The sequence below is a fragment of the Bos javanicus genome, chromosome 19, assembly GCF_032452875.1.
Source record: "Bos javanicus breed banteng chromosome 19, ARS-OSU_banteng_1.0, whole genome shotgun sequence".
In the NCBI taxonomy this organism is placed as follows: Eukaryota; Metazoa; Chordata; class Mammalia; order Artiodactyla; family Bovidae; genus Bos; species Bos javanicus.
The window spans coordinates 36951068-36968755 of record NC_083886.1 but is presented as its reverse complement, the minus strand read 5'-3'; the positions used below and the strand labels follow the sequence as shown (position 1 = coordinate 36968755).

General features: G+C 36.0%; 1 protein-coding gene across 18 annotated transcripts in view; it reads right to left on the bottom strand.

Annotated features, from left to right (window-relative positions):
* The window catches only part of MBTD1 (mbt domain containing 1), a 67930-nt gene that overhangs the window by 21055 nt on the left and 29187 nt on the right, over positions 1-17688 (bottom strand). For 14 of the 18 annotated variants that reach the window (XM_061391329.1, XM_061391325.1, XM_061391332.1 and 11 more), the window contains 4 exons: positions 14814-14953; positions 13354-13468; positions 12447-12532; positions 1910-2027 (listed from right to left, as the gene is read on the bottom strand). In XM_061391329.1, coding sequence (XP_061247313.1) covers positions 1910-2027; positions 12447-12532; positions 13354-13468; positions 14814-14953 — 459 coding nt within the window. The remainder of the gene's footprint in view (positions 1-1909; positions 2028-12446; positions 12533-13353; positions 13469-14813; positions 14954-17688) is intronic. The other 4 variants (XM_061391336.1, XM_061391322.1, XM_061391320.1 and 1 more) reach the window with 3 other exon arrangements.

Here is a 17688-nt window from a genome sequence, read left to right as displayed (position 1 = left end):
ATAAAAGTTATATGAGAAAGTATTTTCATTGTTTATTACTTTTAGTAAACCTTATCTTGATAACATTAAAAAGTTAAGGTCTTTAGTGGAATAAAAAATGCCCAATAAACTTGTATTTCAGGCTAGGAGCTAGGTTTAGTTAGCATTTTCATGTGTTAATACTTAGGTTTTGAAAATTTATAGCATTAAACTTTTAGTTTTAAAATTCAGTAATTCACAGAACAACTCATGACTTGCTGTTTCTAAGTTCTGGGTTCATGATCAACAACAGGCTCACTTCTAAAATGTCATAAAAGTGACTTAAAATGAGATACATGTTGCAATTAGATATAGCAGAAGTATGAAACCAGAGATGGAAGACAGAAATAATTCTTGAGTACTAAATGCATTGATCTTTAGAGCCATTTATATGCAAGTGATTTACACATCAAGCAAAAAATATATATTGCTGTTTTAAACAAGGTACAGGGAATAATACAGGCATTTAGAGAATGTCTATATAGCTGGGGGCTTCCCTGGTGGTTCAGATGGTAAAGAATCTGACTGCAATGCAAGATTTGATCCCTGGGTCAGTAAGATCCCCAGGAGAAGGGAATGGCTACCCACTCCACTATTCTTGCCTGGAGAATTCCACAGACAGAGGAGCCTGGCAGACTACAGTCCACGGAATTCCAAAGAGTCAGACAGGACTGAGCGACTAACACTTTCACTTTTTCACTTACATAAGCTGGGGAAATGTTTCATGGAAAAGGTAGGAACTGTACTGGGTTAAATAAGGTGAGTGAGAGTGAGTAAAGGAATGAAGGTGACATGGAATATGCTATATGAGAGAGAAGGAAAACTAATCTCAGCAGAACAGATCATTTATGTCGGGGAACAATAAAAAAATCTGTTCAGTGGTGTACAGTGAAACTTAACAATAGCTGTAAATGGTGACCATCCTGATCCTTTAAGGACAAAGAAGCCACTAAAGACAGAAAAATGGAATTGAGATCATTTTTAGGTAAATTAAGTCTATCAGCAGTACACAGGGTGGAACAGGCAGGGCATTTTTGGGAAGATGGCTGGAGATAAGACTAGAAAGAGTAGGATGAGTAAGATACCTCTTCCAGTAATCTCAGGATACCTTTTATTATCTAAGCGGCTGCTCCTCCTCTGAAGTATCACAGTATCCTACTATACAACTTACTAAGCACCTTGTCATAAAATGTATTCAATATTTAGCAGATGTAAACTCACCAAAAAAAGAAATCTTTTAAGTTTGCACATCACCTGCCCACAGGGTCTAACATAGTAGATACCTACCACATTTACTTCACAGACAACAATGTAAAAAGGGCTGGGATACATGGAAGAGGTGGGACTGAAGAAAATGTAGTACCCAAAATAGATGAAATTTTCATCATTAATTTACTTCTGATATTATGGACCATATAACTTTTTTTAGTACTTTCTGTTACTTTCCGAAATATTTCCCTGTATCAGAGGTTGAGGAAACTATAGGGCCCACAGATTTGGCCTACTGTCATCCAGAATAGTTTTTACATTTTTAAATGGTTGAAAAAAAATTAGAGGTAAGGTAATATTTTATGATATGTAACAATTATAGGAAACTCAAATTTTAGTGCCCATAAACAAAGTTTTATTAGAACACAGCCATGCCTATTCATTTATGTGTTGCTTTGGCTGCTTCTATGCTATGATAGTAGAGTTAAATGGTTGTGACAGAGATTGCTTTGCTCACAAAGCTGAAAATATTTACTGTTGTTTTTTTTAATAGAAAAAAGTTTGCTAACCTTTGCCCTATATCATACTTATTTGGCAATACTTGAAAATTTACAAATATGCTTTCTTACAAATTACAAATACAAGTGATTTTTAAAAGTGAATTATTATGCATGTTTTTCACCTGCTAATTTTACTATTCCAGCGATCCAGAAGACTTTGGTAGGTAGGCTGCAGTCTGTATTGGGAACTTCTACTCTCACATTTTCTGAGATATCACCCCAGCAGGTCCCCATAGGTGCCTGTCATATAAAAATTATTAAATTATCATCTTATTAAATAAAGTCCAAAATACATGGTTCAAAATTAAGCACTATTATTCAATCATGGTAACATTAAACTAAAAATACCATTTAATTCATTCTTTTTTTCTAGAAACATAATTGTTATCCCTTGCATCACAGAATTCTATTTAGAAAAAGCCAGTGTCAGGGACAAGCTCAAGATGAAGAGAATTCACATATACTAGAACTGATCCATATCCAGTTCAAAATTCAATAGTGCTCAAATATAAGACTTGAGAGCAATTTTTGCCAAATTACACACTTGATATTAGGTTTCACAGGAAAAAGCTGACTTAACAATTCATTATTTTATCATGAACTGAATGAATGTACTTTACCTTAACCTCTAATTTTAAAAGATCTGGCTAAAGAGTAGAAAGAAAGAATTCCAATCAGCCATGTGGTTTCCAATAACACAGAGAAACAAAACTTAGTTATCTGTATTTTCAACTTCAGTTAAGTTCGCAGAACAGAAATATAGTCTGTTACAACAGACTTGTGGCAAAAGCACCAGATAAAGTTGTTAATATGATGAAGTTAAAGAGATTTTGGAGAATCGTACATGGTAAATTGTTAAATGATTTATTATTTCAAAATTTCTCACGCAGGAATTACAATAAACAAAGAAAACTTTCAATGTTAGATCTGGTAGTAATCAGCCTCCACACAAATGGTTAAGATGGGGACTTAGAAAACTAATTAAATGAATATCATGAAGGGATTTGCCAACATTTAGTGTGTTTCCAAATTACAATTTCCATTACATTTTAATCCTTAAATTTGAGGCAGTTTACCATTATTTGGAATTTAGCTAATTAATTTGGCTAATTAAAACCAAAATGAATTTAGGAATTTAAATGCTGATAATACCAAACAGTCTCTGTGGCCCTTGATAATCAGCTCCTCATTAAATACAATTCAGAACCCTGATCACAAGAAGTATTAGGTAAGGATGTAAAAGACTTGATAACACGAACAAATCAGGAAAAGACAAAATAGCTTCGAAGCTAAAAGATGATTAAACACAAAGATATCCAAGAGTCACGCGAACTAGTCCATCTGAACACTGGACAAATGTCTTCCATGCAAGGCTGCTCATCTTGGGTAGTCGCTAACCCAAAAGGGGGTTAGCTTAAAACAGTACTCAACCCGTATGCTCTCAATAGCTTAAGGAATTTCTGAAGGACAGGAAGAAAATGTCAAATAATACTGAACTAGGATAAGTCTAGAAACCAAACACAGAATCAACTTATGGCTATTTCTTTAAGTAGCAAGCAAAGAATATACTTCAATCACTTGGATACAGTGGCCTATCTCAAGTATTTCTAATTCTGGAAGGATACACATAACTATCTTCCTGAGCTGTACAAAAAATAATACATCCATTATGACTACCTCTTTCTGCTATTTTTAAATGGAAAGAATGGACTCTTCAGGTTCTGCTATCTCCCCCTATATCATTCTAGACTGTAGGGCCATCCCTATTGCCAGCAGATATGATCAGAAAAGGAGAGGCTGGAAGGAAGATAGGTAACAGATTAAGCTACCATATATTAACACAAAGACCATGTATTAATTTCTGTGAGGATAAACCAATTTCAGCGGACAGATGTAGTGGACGTATGCATTAAATTAAGGTAGGATATCCATTCCTCTTTGTTTGGCTGCCAAGTCTTATGAAATGGGCTTTATTTTTCATTAAGAAGGAAGACGCGTGGTTATGCTGACAAGCTATGTGTAAAGATGAGCACACTGCTAAAAGAATTTGGCATATAGGACTCCCTTTTGAGTTAGGTGTGACAATGACTTTTTTTTTTTAAGTCTTTTAACAGTTGTTTGGAGAAAATAACTTTTAGTCACATTTTATTAAAAAAACAAGTATCAATATGCTTGCTCACTTAGAAAATAAAGTTAACGCTCACTTTGGTTGGGGGATGTTATGTTTTCGTCCCTACAGTCTGGATTGGTATAGGAGAAAGTAGCAGAAAGTGACATTTGTTCTTGCCTGTAAGGTTGTGGTTCTGCTAGGCCCTCTTAAACCAATCCATATGGTTCACTCTAAGAAAAAAAATGAACAAAAACAATAACAAAAAAGAGCACAATCGTCACTGCATAGTATGTGCTCAATGTGTTGAAATAATAAAGGAATTTTAAAGATACAGCTGCCCTTTTGTTTAAAATGGATATTCTTAAGTGTGGAAGACTAAATGACCCAGGGCTCGAGAGCCATCTTCAGCCAAGTCATCTGTCTTCTCTTGCTGGCAGGAGGGATACCTCTGAAAGTCTGGATTGGCATAGCATGGACTAGCAGAACCATCATTTACAGGTAACAACAAATTTACCTTCCAGACTCAGGACGAGAGGTCCACCTCAGGTTCCTCCCAAACCAGGAAGATCTGCTTCATCACTTCCTGCTCCAGGGCCACTCGTGAGGGCTATCTGGGAGCGACTCTCCTTCCCTGCAAGGTAAGCTGTCATCAGGTCCTGCAGGTCATGGCCAAATCCAAATGCTGAGGGCTCCCCAACACAAATGTATGATAACCTCCACCTGACTGTCCATAAGAAAGTAACTGGATGGGATTCTTACTTTTTCTGTACATTAAGAACATTTCCAGATAGTCCAATAGCCCAGATGGCTAGTATTTAGACTCTCAGAAGACTGACACATTACACACATGATGCTTTGCGGGAGAAATACAGATTTCCCTCCACAGAGCTGAAAACCTGTAACTTTTGATAATCACATTCTTCAGTAGTAATAGAATTCAAGCGGGCAGAAGTTAGCCCTGAAGTTGTACACTGGTAACTATTATTGATCCTACTAACGATATTCCAAATATACAAAAAGCCACCATTAAAATACTTTGACTAATAGGCATATGGTGACTAAAGTACAACTAGGAGAGAAAGATAAACTATTATATGGGCAAAAGGGGAAAAAGCATTATAGGAAATTGACTAGAAAAGAATTCGAAGTCCTAAATGTCATTTGCTGGAATTGACAGAAAGTAGGAACAGAAAAATAAAACAGTTCCCTCTTTCTCCAGAAAGTCCACTCACCTTTTGATTTGATAACAGGACCTACTTTTGGGGTTGGGTCATAGCGGGAGGGCTTTCCAAGTGGTGCTAGTCATAAAGAATCGACCTGCCAATGCAGGAGACCTAGGAGACAGGGGTTCGATCCCTGAGTGGGGATGATCCCCTGGAGAAGGGCATGGCAACCCACTCCAATATTCTTGCCTGGAGAATCCCATGGACAGAGGAGCCTGGTGGGCTACCGTGCATAGGGTCACAAAGAGTTGGATACAACTGAGGTGACTTAGCACGCACGCACAATAGCAGGGGGATGGGAGTACAAGGAAAGTAAAAAGAGAAAATGGGATGCTTGGGGTGAAAATCAGATTAAGAATGAGGGAATGCTGGACTTCCCTCATGGTCCAATGGTTAAGAATCCACCTGCCAATGCAGAGGACGTGGGTTCAAACCTTGGTCTGGAAACCCTAGCCGTGGGGTAACTAAGCAGGCATGTGCCATGACTACTGAAGCTAGTGCGCTCTTGAGCTTAGCTGCTCTTCAACAAGAGAAGTCACTGTAACGAGAAGCCTGCACACTGCGACTGGAGAAGGCCCTGCTAGCAGCGACTAGAGAAGGCCTGCGTACAGCAACGAAGAGCCAGCACAGCCAAAAATAAACAAGCAAATAAATAAAGCCAAAAAAAAATATGATGGAATGCTAGTGTACGTAAAAAGAGAAAGGAAGCAGTGGTTACTAATTTGAAAAGCATAAAGTAGTCCATAATTTTTAAAAAATATTAAATGAAAATAACCTAGATTACTTAGGCCTTCCCTGAAACAGATTATTTTTATTATATTTTATTATATATATATATCAGAAGCCACTGCTTTCCTGCAGAGAATTTATTTTGTGGCAACACAATAGCTAAATTAGAGTACTAACAAGTACCAGAAACTGAAAACTTCTACTTCCATTAGAAAGAAACTCTGCAATCTAGGATGACATACTGATAACTCTACCTTCAGTTACAAAGGATGTGAAGTCATATTTATTTTCAATGGAGTTATGTATGCATGGTTAAAGCTAGGGGAAAAAAACAAAGAATAGTTTTATTTGAAAGAGACTATTTTACTAATAAACATAGACCCAAGTTTTACTAATAAACCATTGTTACCACACATACACAAACAAAAAGCCTTTTTTCTCCTTAATATATATATTCAAAAAATATTTTTAATGCCAGTTGCAAAGATATATTAATAACCTTATCCCTTTCAAAATAGCTGGACCAATACAGAGGATTAGAAAACATCATGTAAGCAATACAAACTGTTTGTGGAGGTAAAGGACCTTTGTAAAAATTACGTAACTATAACTATTTCCAAGGGAGAAAAAAAGTAGAATGATTACATTTCTGCTTTTAGCAAGGACAGTATCAATAAACTGACATCAGAATACATAGTTCAGGTACCAAACAAAAAAATTTGAAGTCTGTAAATTCGTAATTAAAGGCATATGATTTTAGCTTTTTAAGATTCATATACACTTGATATTGAAACATTTTGGCCTGGGCTGTAATGCTTCAGTTCAGTTGCGCAGTCATGCCTGACTCTTTGTGACTGGATATCAGGCTTCCCTGTCTATCACCAACTCCCAGAGCTTACTCAAGTCCATTGAGTCGGTGATGCCATCCAACCATCTCATCCTCTGACGTTCCCTTCTCCTGCCTTCAATCTTTTCCAGCATCAGGGTCTTTTCCAATTAGTCAGCTCTTCACATCAGGTGGCCGAAGTATTGGAGCTTTAGTATCAGTCCCTCCAATGAACATTCAGGACTGATTTCCTTGAGGGTTGACCAGTTTGATCTACTTGCCGTCCAAAGGACTCTCTCGAGTTTTCTCCAACACCACAGTTCAAAAGCATCAATTTTTCGGTGCTCAGCTTTCTTTATCGTCCAACTCTCACATCCATACATGACCACTGGAAAAACCATAGCTTTTGTTGGGAAAGTGATGTCTTTGCTTTTTGATATGCTGTCTTGGTTGGTCATAGCTTTTCTTTCAAGGAACAAGCATCTTTTAATTTCATGGCTGCAGTCACCATCTGCAGTGACTTTGGAGCCCCCCCAAATTAAGTCTGTCACTGTTTCCATTGTTTCCCCATCTATTTGCCATGAAGTGATGGGACTAGATGCCATGATCTTAGTTTTCTGAATGTTGAGTTTTAAGTCAGCTTTTTCACTCTCCTTCACTTTCATCAAGAGGCTCTTTAGTTCCTCTTCACTTTCTATCATAAGGGTGGTGTCATCTGCATATCTGCTGCTGCTGCTGCTGCTAGGTCGCTTCAGTCATGTCTGACTCTGTGTGACCCCATAGACGGCAGCCCACCAGGCTCCCCCGTCCCTGGGATTCTCCAGGCAAGAACAATGGAGTGGGTTGCCATTTCCTTCTCCAATGCATGAAAATGAAAAGTGAAAGTGAAGTCCCTCAGTCGTGTCTGACTCTTAGTGACCCATGGACTGCAGCCCACCAGGCCCTCCGTCCATGGGATTTTCCAACCAACAGTACTGGAGTGGGGTGCCATTGCCTTCTCCCTGCATATCTGAGGTTATTGATATTTCTCCCTGCAATCTTGACAGAAATATTCTACTTGATTTTTTTTTATTTTGGCCATGCTGCATGGCTTGTGTGATCTTAGTGCTCCTACCAAGGACTGAATCTGGGCTATGGTAGTGAAAGCCTGGAATTCTAATCACTAGGTACCAGGGAACTCTCTATACTTGATATTATAAGGAAATAATGGGGAATAGAGTGTACCTATTTAAAAGACTACAATATTAGAAAAATTAAGAATGCTTTAAGGCTAAATATTCTGCATACATATAGAACAACTCTCTTGGGTTCAAACATAAATGCCAATAGGAGAAAATAGTCTGTGCATTTCACTAACATAGGGTACCTAACTGGAATGTAGTACTGCAGAAGTACTTTGAAGATTTTTCCACAGTTAGTAAAGATAAGGCTATTGCTTTTAGAAGCTGTGAAATAAAAAAATAGATTAGTTTCTGGCCCTGTTCCTGGTATAGTTTTCACAGCCTTCATAATTTCCTAAGTGATAAGAGCACTAGATATATCTTTTGTTCTAATAAAAATCTTTGACCTTGATTCCAGACACACAGCTCCTAAATCCTTTGCAATTTCTTGGATGACAGCAGTGTTTTTTGTTCTAATGAGGCATCTCTTTGTGGGCCCCTAGATAGCTTCAGGATGGGAGCTGGTCACCATACAGATCAAACTCTGATTAAAAGCTTCTTGGAATTTTCAGTCCCATCATCCATCTTGCAGGAAAGGGAAAGGAGTTATAGATTGAGTTAATGATCCAGTATGCCTAAGTGATGAAGCCTCCGTAAGAATCCCAAAACACAGAATTGGGCTGGCGGGTGAGTAAAGGCGCTAGAAGGGTGGTGCACTTGAGAGAGATAGAAACTGTGCTCCTTCCCATATATCCTGTGCTACACCTCTTTATATGGTTGTTCATCTCTTTTATTATGTCCGTAATGATAAGACAGTAAACCATTTTTCTGGATTCTGTGAGCCATTCTAGCAAATTATCAAACCCAAAGAAGGGGTCATAGGAACCCTGATTTATAGCTAATCTGTCAAAAGCAGAGATGACAATGTGGGACTTGCAGCTGGTGTCTGGAGTGGCAGCAGTCTTGTGGGACTGAGCCTGTAAGTGTGGCATCTGATGATGATTCCAGATAGACAGTGGCGGAATTAAACTAAATTGTATGATACTCAGCTGGTGTCAGAGAAATACTTGATGGGCAGAAAACCCACTCATCTGGTATCAGAAGTACGGTATTGGTAGTTGTGTTAAGGTGAAACACAGAAGGGTTTTTCCTATAGGGGCTTAATTCAAAACCATTAAAACAAAACAAAACAAAAACAAGGGCTTCCCTGGTGGCTCAGTAGTTAATAATCTGCCTGCTAATGCAAGAGACCGGGGTTCAATCCCTGGTCTGGGAAGATCCCACATGCCGTGGAGCAACTAAGCCTATGCACTACAACTACTAGAGCCCGTTCCAAAGCCCAGGAGCCACAACTACTGAGTCCATTCACCCCAATTATTGAAGCCCATGTGTCCTCGAGCCCATGCTCTGCAACAGGAGAAGCCACGACTGAGACGCCTGTGCACTGAAACTCAAGTTTCTCTCCGCGACTAGAGAAAAGCCTGCACAGCAACGAAGACCCAGCTCGGCCATAAATAAATAGAATTAAAAAGAAAATAAAAACTGCAGGTTAAAGCCCAAAGTTGAAAATTTCAATCCAGCTACTGAAAAAGATAGCAAGAGCTTCTTCATTTATAATAAGAGATGGAGTAGATGAACTAGATGATTTTTAAGATAACTTACAGCTTTGTGACCCTATGATTTAGGAATAATTAAAAATGATATTACCTAACACTGGAAACCAACACAATACTGTATAAACAACTATACTCCAATACAATTTTTAAAAAAAATGATATTACCAAATTCAGTGGTTTCCAACCACAGACACTGCCAAAGAAGGGAAAGCCAAGAGTCAGGTGCCAAGGCTCCAGTCAATTCATTCTACTCTTTCCAGACCAATCGGTATGAATTTCCTTTATTCTAGCTATGTTTACTAGAAAAAAGAGGAATTGTAATGCTTAAAAACCAAAGAAGTCTGAAAACTATCACCTAGATAAAATGAAAGTTGCATCAGATATACAGCAACAATATGCAGATTTCTAAGCAGATATATTTAATGACAACTTGACTCCATTTACACTGATAATTATAAAGAATGTCAAAAGTAATTGAGTGATTGACTATATAAACCATTACGCATAATTACTGCAATATTCAGAGACAGTATTGTCCTATGACATATTTTGCAGAAACTTTCCAGAAATTTAAAGACAGACCATGGTAAAGAGGAATTCCACTGAAATTCTATGCTTTTAGAACTAATCATAATCACTTTTAAGTATTGGAATATATATTTACCTGTGGTTCTTACTGCATAAGAGGCTGAGTTATGTTAAAGAAGCAGGCAGGCAAAGTTGTGACACCACCCTACACTCAAGTCCTGGTTCAGCCAGAACAGTTCTGTTTCCATGGTTTTAGACGGTTTTTTTTTTTTTTTTTGCAGTGCTGCCTGGCTTGCAGGATTTTAGTTTCCCAACCAGGAATGGAGCCTAGGACCCATCAGTTAAAGCACAGAATCCTAATCTCTGGAGTGCCAGGGAATTCTCACAGATTTAATGTTTTTAAAAATTATGCTTGAAAAAAGAATCCTCTCAGAGTAGGGAAAGGCTCTTAATGTGTGCTCAAGTTGGAGACAATGCAGGTATAGAGTGTGGAGGAAGGGGCCTTGCTGATGAACAAGTGTTGGAGCAGGCATCAAGTGTTAGAAGACTGGAAAACTGACGAGTCAAGGCAGGACCCTGTGCTTGCGGCTCCTCCTAGCAATAATAAAACTAAAAGCTAGTAATTTTCCTTGGAGACCACAAAAACTGTTTATGGGGGAGAACCATGAAGAGTCAACTCTAAAGGACACAATCTACTACAACAGGAAGTCTTACCTTCTAAATCAAATGACTTCAAATAAAAATGCTGGTTAAGGCAACAAAGCAAACTCATTTTGCACTAAAATACACTAAGACATTAAAAATAGAAAATGTTTCCTAGTTAATAAGGAAAAGACAGTGAAGGAAGATGAGTGGAGCAGGAAGGCACTGGGTGACAGATACTTTGATTGTAAATGAGAAAAAAGAGATTCCATAGTATCCTTCTTAACCATATAGCTAAAGCTAGCTGCTCTATTCTTTTTTCAATTGTAGAAAACAAATTTCAATTTATTTTTTGTAAAACAAAAAAACAATTTCATTATAATAGAGATTTTCTTGCAAAGAAGTTTAACACAGTATTACTATTCAAAGATACTGTCATGAAATAAAATATTATATCTTGGGACTTTGAAATACTATTTTTAAAATATTCTGACTATTTATATAAAATAGCTGGACATGGGTTATGATAGTAAACCTAGAAAACCAAAATACTAAATAATAAAGATGGAAAAAGAGATAAAGGCTACTCAGAAGGAAACAACAAACAAATGTTCCAGAAGGCTGCGATGGAAGAGTTATTATAAATGAGGACTTAATCTAATTCTAATATTCTTTGTACCAGAAAAGAACTCTCTCAAGAGAGGAGAGTTAAATTTGTTTCGTAATTCTCATGAAAGCTACTGGGGCCATATATTTAACATCTCTCACAAGTATGACATTACTACCAACATTTCAATAAAATATATCAGCTACAGTATATTGAAGCTATATCGAGTCCACTGAGGCTGGTTCAGATAGCAGGCCACTGATTAAGGGCTTAACACCTGTACTTTCCAGAAAGAAAAGTTAGCAAATGACTGAATTTGGCTTTAATTTTTATTTCTACCACTGAATTAATATGCTTGGCCTTGATCAAGATCCTTTATTGGCCACAAATGAATTAAAATTTATTTTGATTTCCACAGCAAGAACTCAAGCTCAGTTTTGTTCACATGCTATTATTTAACAGGAAAGCCCTAAGTTAACAATATGTTAAGTGTACACAAAACTTTACTCATTAACTTTCTAAATTCTTTTCTTCTTATACACAGTCAGTAGCAGATAGAACCATTAAATATAAATTAAAACTTACAGGTTAAAAAATTATCGAAGAGAATTAAGCACAAATAATTGAATCAAAAGGAAAGAATTTATCATTGGTACATTTTAAACATAACTCTTAATTACTTCAAATGTCTGTGACAATCTACTTGTTAAAAAGAACATCTTGCAAAAAATAAATTCAGTCCACAATACTATATTGCTAATAGTTCCTTCTTTGTTTTTGTGATTTTATATTTGTGACCAAACAAAACTAGATCTTTCCTCTTCTCAATTATTAGATCAAATCACAAAAATTTAGGTAACATACAATGGATGGTTTCTATGAGGTTGAACCATATGATTTTGCTAATATCCAACTATTTTTGATACACAAAACAAGTAATTTTATATGGTTCAACTTAATATGAAAATTGGATGAGACTCATGCCTTCCCCATTTAAAATAATTTCAACTTGCAATGTCTTTAAAGGAAACCTTTATTTATAAAACTTAAGGTTATGTAACTATTAGTAAGTACAATAATTAATAAAAAAGAAACATTTCCATTATGACGTATAAAATAAAGACCTTCTAAGGATAAGATGTTTAAAAAATGCTACTGTGCCTTCAGATTTAAACGATGACTAAGCATTTCAATACAAACAGAAAATTCCATACTCACATGTTTAAAGCAGGTAACTGGAGCTGCTATAAAGCTATTGCTATTGATGTAGTTACCCCAGTTGAAACCTTCTGTGGAGACTGCTGCTGAAATAAAATAAGTTTAGATATATTGGAGTTCTCAGATCGTTTATTTGTAAGAAGGTTATTACTTTATAATGTGAAGTGACACAAATGTATCACCTCTAAATTTTTTCCTATAAAGACAAAACTTCTGTAAATAAACATGAACTTCAGCATGTATCGTATTTGCAAACAAATAGTTTAACTTTTCTACACACAAGGTATGCTCCTTGGGAAGTGAGGCAAGAGCTCTCCAATCATAAGAAACAAAGAACACTGAAAGAAGACACGTTCAGGATAACAAACACTGTTCTGACTGCTCCTGTGTTTTATTCCCATGAAGCTCTAACTGCACACTTCACTGAAATTTCTATCCAGTATTTACCACCTAATACTTTCACTATGGCTCCTTATTGTCTTACTCCCTACTTACTGCCTTGCTTTCACATTCCTGTTAAGAATCTTTCTGTTAGAAAAGACCCTTTCCTCAATCTCCTTCTCTTGTTACTCTCTTCTCCCCAATCCCTTTGAAGCCTAATAAATGTCATATTTCTTTGCCTTATCACCACAACGTTTCCCACTGTTCACAGCTAGAGAATCAATGCATAAAAAATAAATAATAAACCAAATAAGAGTATTATTAAGGAGACTGTCACAAGCACCATAACTTGTGAACACTATACTTTTCTAGGATAATTTACTGAAATCAAGGAAGCCTAGTGTCATATGTACAAATAGGGAACAGAAATAGCTTAGTTAACAGAATCTAAAATTAAAATGTTATTAATTAAAACTAGATGAATTAGTACCAACTATTTTACCTCTATTGCATTCACCCATATTACCTGATTTAGTCTTTGCTTGATTTTGTAAGGTAGCTTGATACTGAGCATATGCAGCTAGTTTAGCAACTAAAGGTTGTTTCTGAAGAACTTTTGCTTTCTTTGTTGGAGGCTTACCCTAAAACAAGAAGAGTTAAGTAAATAGGATTCTTTATCATTCCCCACCCCCAAATCTGAAAACTAACTTAATTGCATACTACTCATTTTAAGGAAACATTGAGGGTTTAGAAAATTATTAAAGCAGAGGAAACATACAAGAAAATTCACATGAGAAATGTTTTCTGGAGTTCTGCTACAATGTAGATATCTAATATGGGTAGCGCAGCTGGCACAGACTTAAATAGCAATATGCAAATTAATATATTAATAAAAAATTATATCCCATAAAATGTTAAAATATAGGCTGTGGTGAATAACTGATTCCATCTTGTACTAGATAAATCCAGTGGTTATTCACTCATGCAGGTTGCTAAGCACTGCTATTTATATAAGAAAAAAATAATTCAATGTTTAAACAGCAAGTGACTGAGGTTTATACCTTTAGCGCTAATGCAAAAGATCAATGACAAAATGATCATGGGCCAAATTCACAGTGTGACAAACTGCCATCCATTTGGGTACAGACCATTGCTCAGGATCTTTAGGGGCTGTCTATCTGAAATACAGAAATACATCTAAGTGATGTATTTCCTTAACTTGGGGAACTTAAATAATCCTTTCAGTGTTATGTGCTACCTTATTACAATAAGATGAAGAAAACAACAAATGTGATCAAATAAAATATATTACAAAAATCAGCTATGTGATGCTTTTATAAAGTTGTTTATATGCTACAATAGCAATAAGTGGTCATTTTGTAGGCATTCCAGTCATTTTGTAGGTGTTGATGTACATTTACAGAAAGACGATTTTCTTTTAGTATTATGATTGTTTCCAAAAAGGTTAGTTGGATTAACCAAATACCCTTGGTCAAGGTATCAAATGGGTTGCAATCAAAAGTACAAACCAAAGCTAATGGAAAAATAAAACCAGAGGGTAAATCATTCCCTGCCAACACTGAAAGTTTCTACCTTGATACTAATTACGAAACTTTCAAAGAAAACCAGGGGGGGAAATGGCTTAAATTTTTATATATATATATATATATATATATATAGACATGCCTATATCTATATCTATATAGATATACATATAAAGACATTTATTACATTTATACTTATTTAGAAAAAAAGACAAACAATTCATAGTTTACTTTGAATAGTATGCCTTCTCTATTTATAACAGCTGCTCAAATTTTATAGAATGGACAAACTCTAGGGCTCACATATTTCTTAAAAATGTGGGGTATAAAATACTAACAGGCTGGTTAGGTAAAGGTGGAGTGTAGTGAATCACAATCAAATGACAGACAAACAGTGAAAGTCATAGAAATAACAGATAAAAGAACAAGAAGGTTTCTGTACCGTTACCTGAAGTCTGGCCAAAATGCTTGCCTTCTTGGAGTTTGACGAGTAACTTCTTGAACATGAAACACTGCAGAAACGCTTTGTTTTAGAGTAAAAAGCATCTCGCACACCAACCATTCCACACATTTCACAGGTAGCTAATTAACAAATAAAAACACTGGTGTTATGATCATAAAACTGATTTTCGTCTAACAGTTTAATAATTCCTCCAATTATCTAAAGGTTTTAATTTTTAAAACATTCCTTCAGGCAGATAGAAAATTTCTTCTGTTACATGTGATAGAAAAATCTAAATAAAAGGTAGGGGAAAGACTAGAATGATGCCATGGCTATAGGCTCCAGAAGGACTGACAATAAAGTCTGAAAAGGCTTTAAAAAGGATCAAAATACACAAACGTAAGTTAGATTCAACTAACATTTCCTTAGTGCTCACCTTGTGCCAGACATTATAAGCTCTAATGTTTGAAAGGATTATAAACAAAAGATGAAAAGTAGTTGCAGTACAACTGAAGATTCATACAAAGCGCAGCACAGGTCTTTAAAATATTGTGAAGACTGAAACATAAGGGTAACAAAAAGTGAATCTCAAAAGACATACAAATTGTGGGACTGCTGAATTATAAAGTAGTTCTATTTTCAAATTTTTGAGGAATCACCATAGGGTTTTCAATAATGGCTGTACCAGTTTATATTACCACCAAGAGTGTATAAGTTCTCTTTTCTCCACATCCTCCTCAACATTTGTTATCTCTTGTCTTTTTGACACCAGCCATCCCAACAGGCATGAGGTGATATCTCAGTGTGGCTTTCATCTTCGTTTCCCTGATGATTAGTGACGTTGAGCACCTTTTCATGTATTTATTGGCCATTTGCAGGTCTTCTTTGGAAAAAAATATCTATTCAGGTGCTTTGTCCATTTTTAAATTGTATTATTTGCTTTTTCTGCACTGTTGAGTTGTACAAGTTCTTCATGTATTTTGGATATTAACCCCTTATCAGATATAGAGTTTACAAATATTTTCTCCCATCCTGTAGGCTGTCTTTTCAATATATTGTTTCCTTTGTTGAGTAGAACCTTTTTTAATTTGTTGTAATCTCACTGTGTATTTTAGCTTTTATTAGCTGTGCTTCTAGTGTCTTACCTAATAAATCAATGCCAAGAGTAAAGTCAAGGAGCTTTTTCCCTATGTTTTCTTCTAGAGGTTTTATTGTTTCAGGTCTTACATTTAAGTTTTTACTCCATTTCAAGTTAATTTTTCTGAGTGGTGTAAGACAGATCCAGCTTTTCTTTTGCATGTGGATATCTAATTTTCCAACATAATTTACTAAAAAAAACTACGCTTTCCCTATCAAGTGTTCTTGGTGCCCTTATCATAAATTAGTTGACTGCAACTCAGTATATCAGAAAGGTATCTGCCCTCCCACATTCACTGTAGCATTGTTAACAATAACCAAGTTAGAGAAACATATTAGATGCCTTCTGATGAATGAGAGGATAAAAAAACAAGTTATACATATATGTATATGTAAATGCATATGTATATGTAAAGTAGATATTATTCATTATAATACAGTATTATTCAGCCATATAAAGAAGGAAATCTTGTCATTTCTGACAACAAGGACAAAACTGGAGGGGATTACGCCAAGTGAAATAAGCCAAAATGAGAAAGACAGTGTATAGCATTACATACATGGAATTTAAAAAAAAAATAAAAAGCCTATTTCATAGGATGGTGGTTGCCAAGGGTTGAGAAGAGGGAGAAATGGTGAGATGAAGGCCAAAGGGCACAGATTTTCAGTTATAAAAAGAATAAGTTGTGACAATCTGATATATAGCATGGTCACTATAGTTACTGCTACTACTTATTATACACTTGAAACTTGCTGAGTAGATCTTGTGCTCACATGACACACACACACACACACACACACACACACAGAATTAACTTTTGGGGACTTCCCTGGTGGTCCAGTGGTTAAGACTCCTCGTTCGCAATGCAGGGAGCCTGGGTTTGATCCCTGGTCAGGGAATTAAGAGTCCGCATGCCACAACTAAGACCCAGCACAGTTGAATAAATAAAAAGTTAACTTTGTGAGGTGATGGATGTGTTAATTATCTTGATCTTTGTAATCATTCCACTAGGTACATGTAATATCAAATCACATTTATGAACATTTATACATTTAAACATATACAACTATATTTGTCAATTATTCCTCAATAAAGTTGGGGGAAAAAAGATAACACAGCAAACAACTACTTCAATGGGTTTAAATCTCCACCTCAACAGTTACAACTGGAGGGACTTACAGTTTCACCAGTACTTAGAAATTCTGAGAAATCATGGAAAAATGTAAGGTACCAGAGAATGAGAGATAAAGGGGATCTAAGGGGGAAAAATCATTCATCTCGCCTGAATGACTTTCTGTTGTAAAAATTCTAGAACAGATTAAAAGGTTTGCGGATCACATAGGTTAAAAAAAAAATGCAATCCCAAGGGGATAGTACGACTTTGCCAAGAACTGAACATGTCAAACTAGAACTCCCATGACTAGAATGTAAGCTCCACCAGGGACTTTATTCTATATTATTCCTATCTGTATCTTTAAAACAGAATCCGGCACATATAAAGCTCCCTCTTGTGATAGATTGCCACATTGGTATGTTATAACTAAATCATGGCAAGATGTATATTAATAGGAGTTAACACATTTGATAAAATCTCTCATGTAGCTCTGTCAATTAAGGATTAAGAAATTCAAGCTAAAGTAGAAAAGATCTAGGTAGCTTTTAACTGGTTGGATGACCACACCTACTGGGTCTTGATAAATGAAGTTAAGTTCTTTGATATGATATGAATGACTGTGT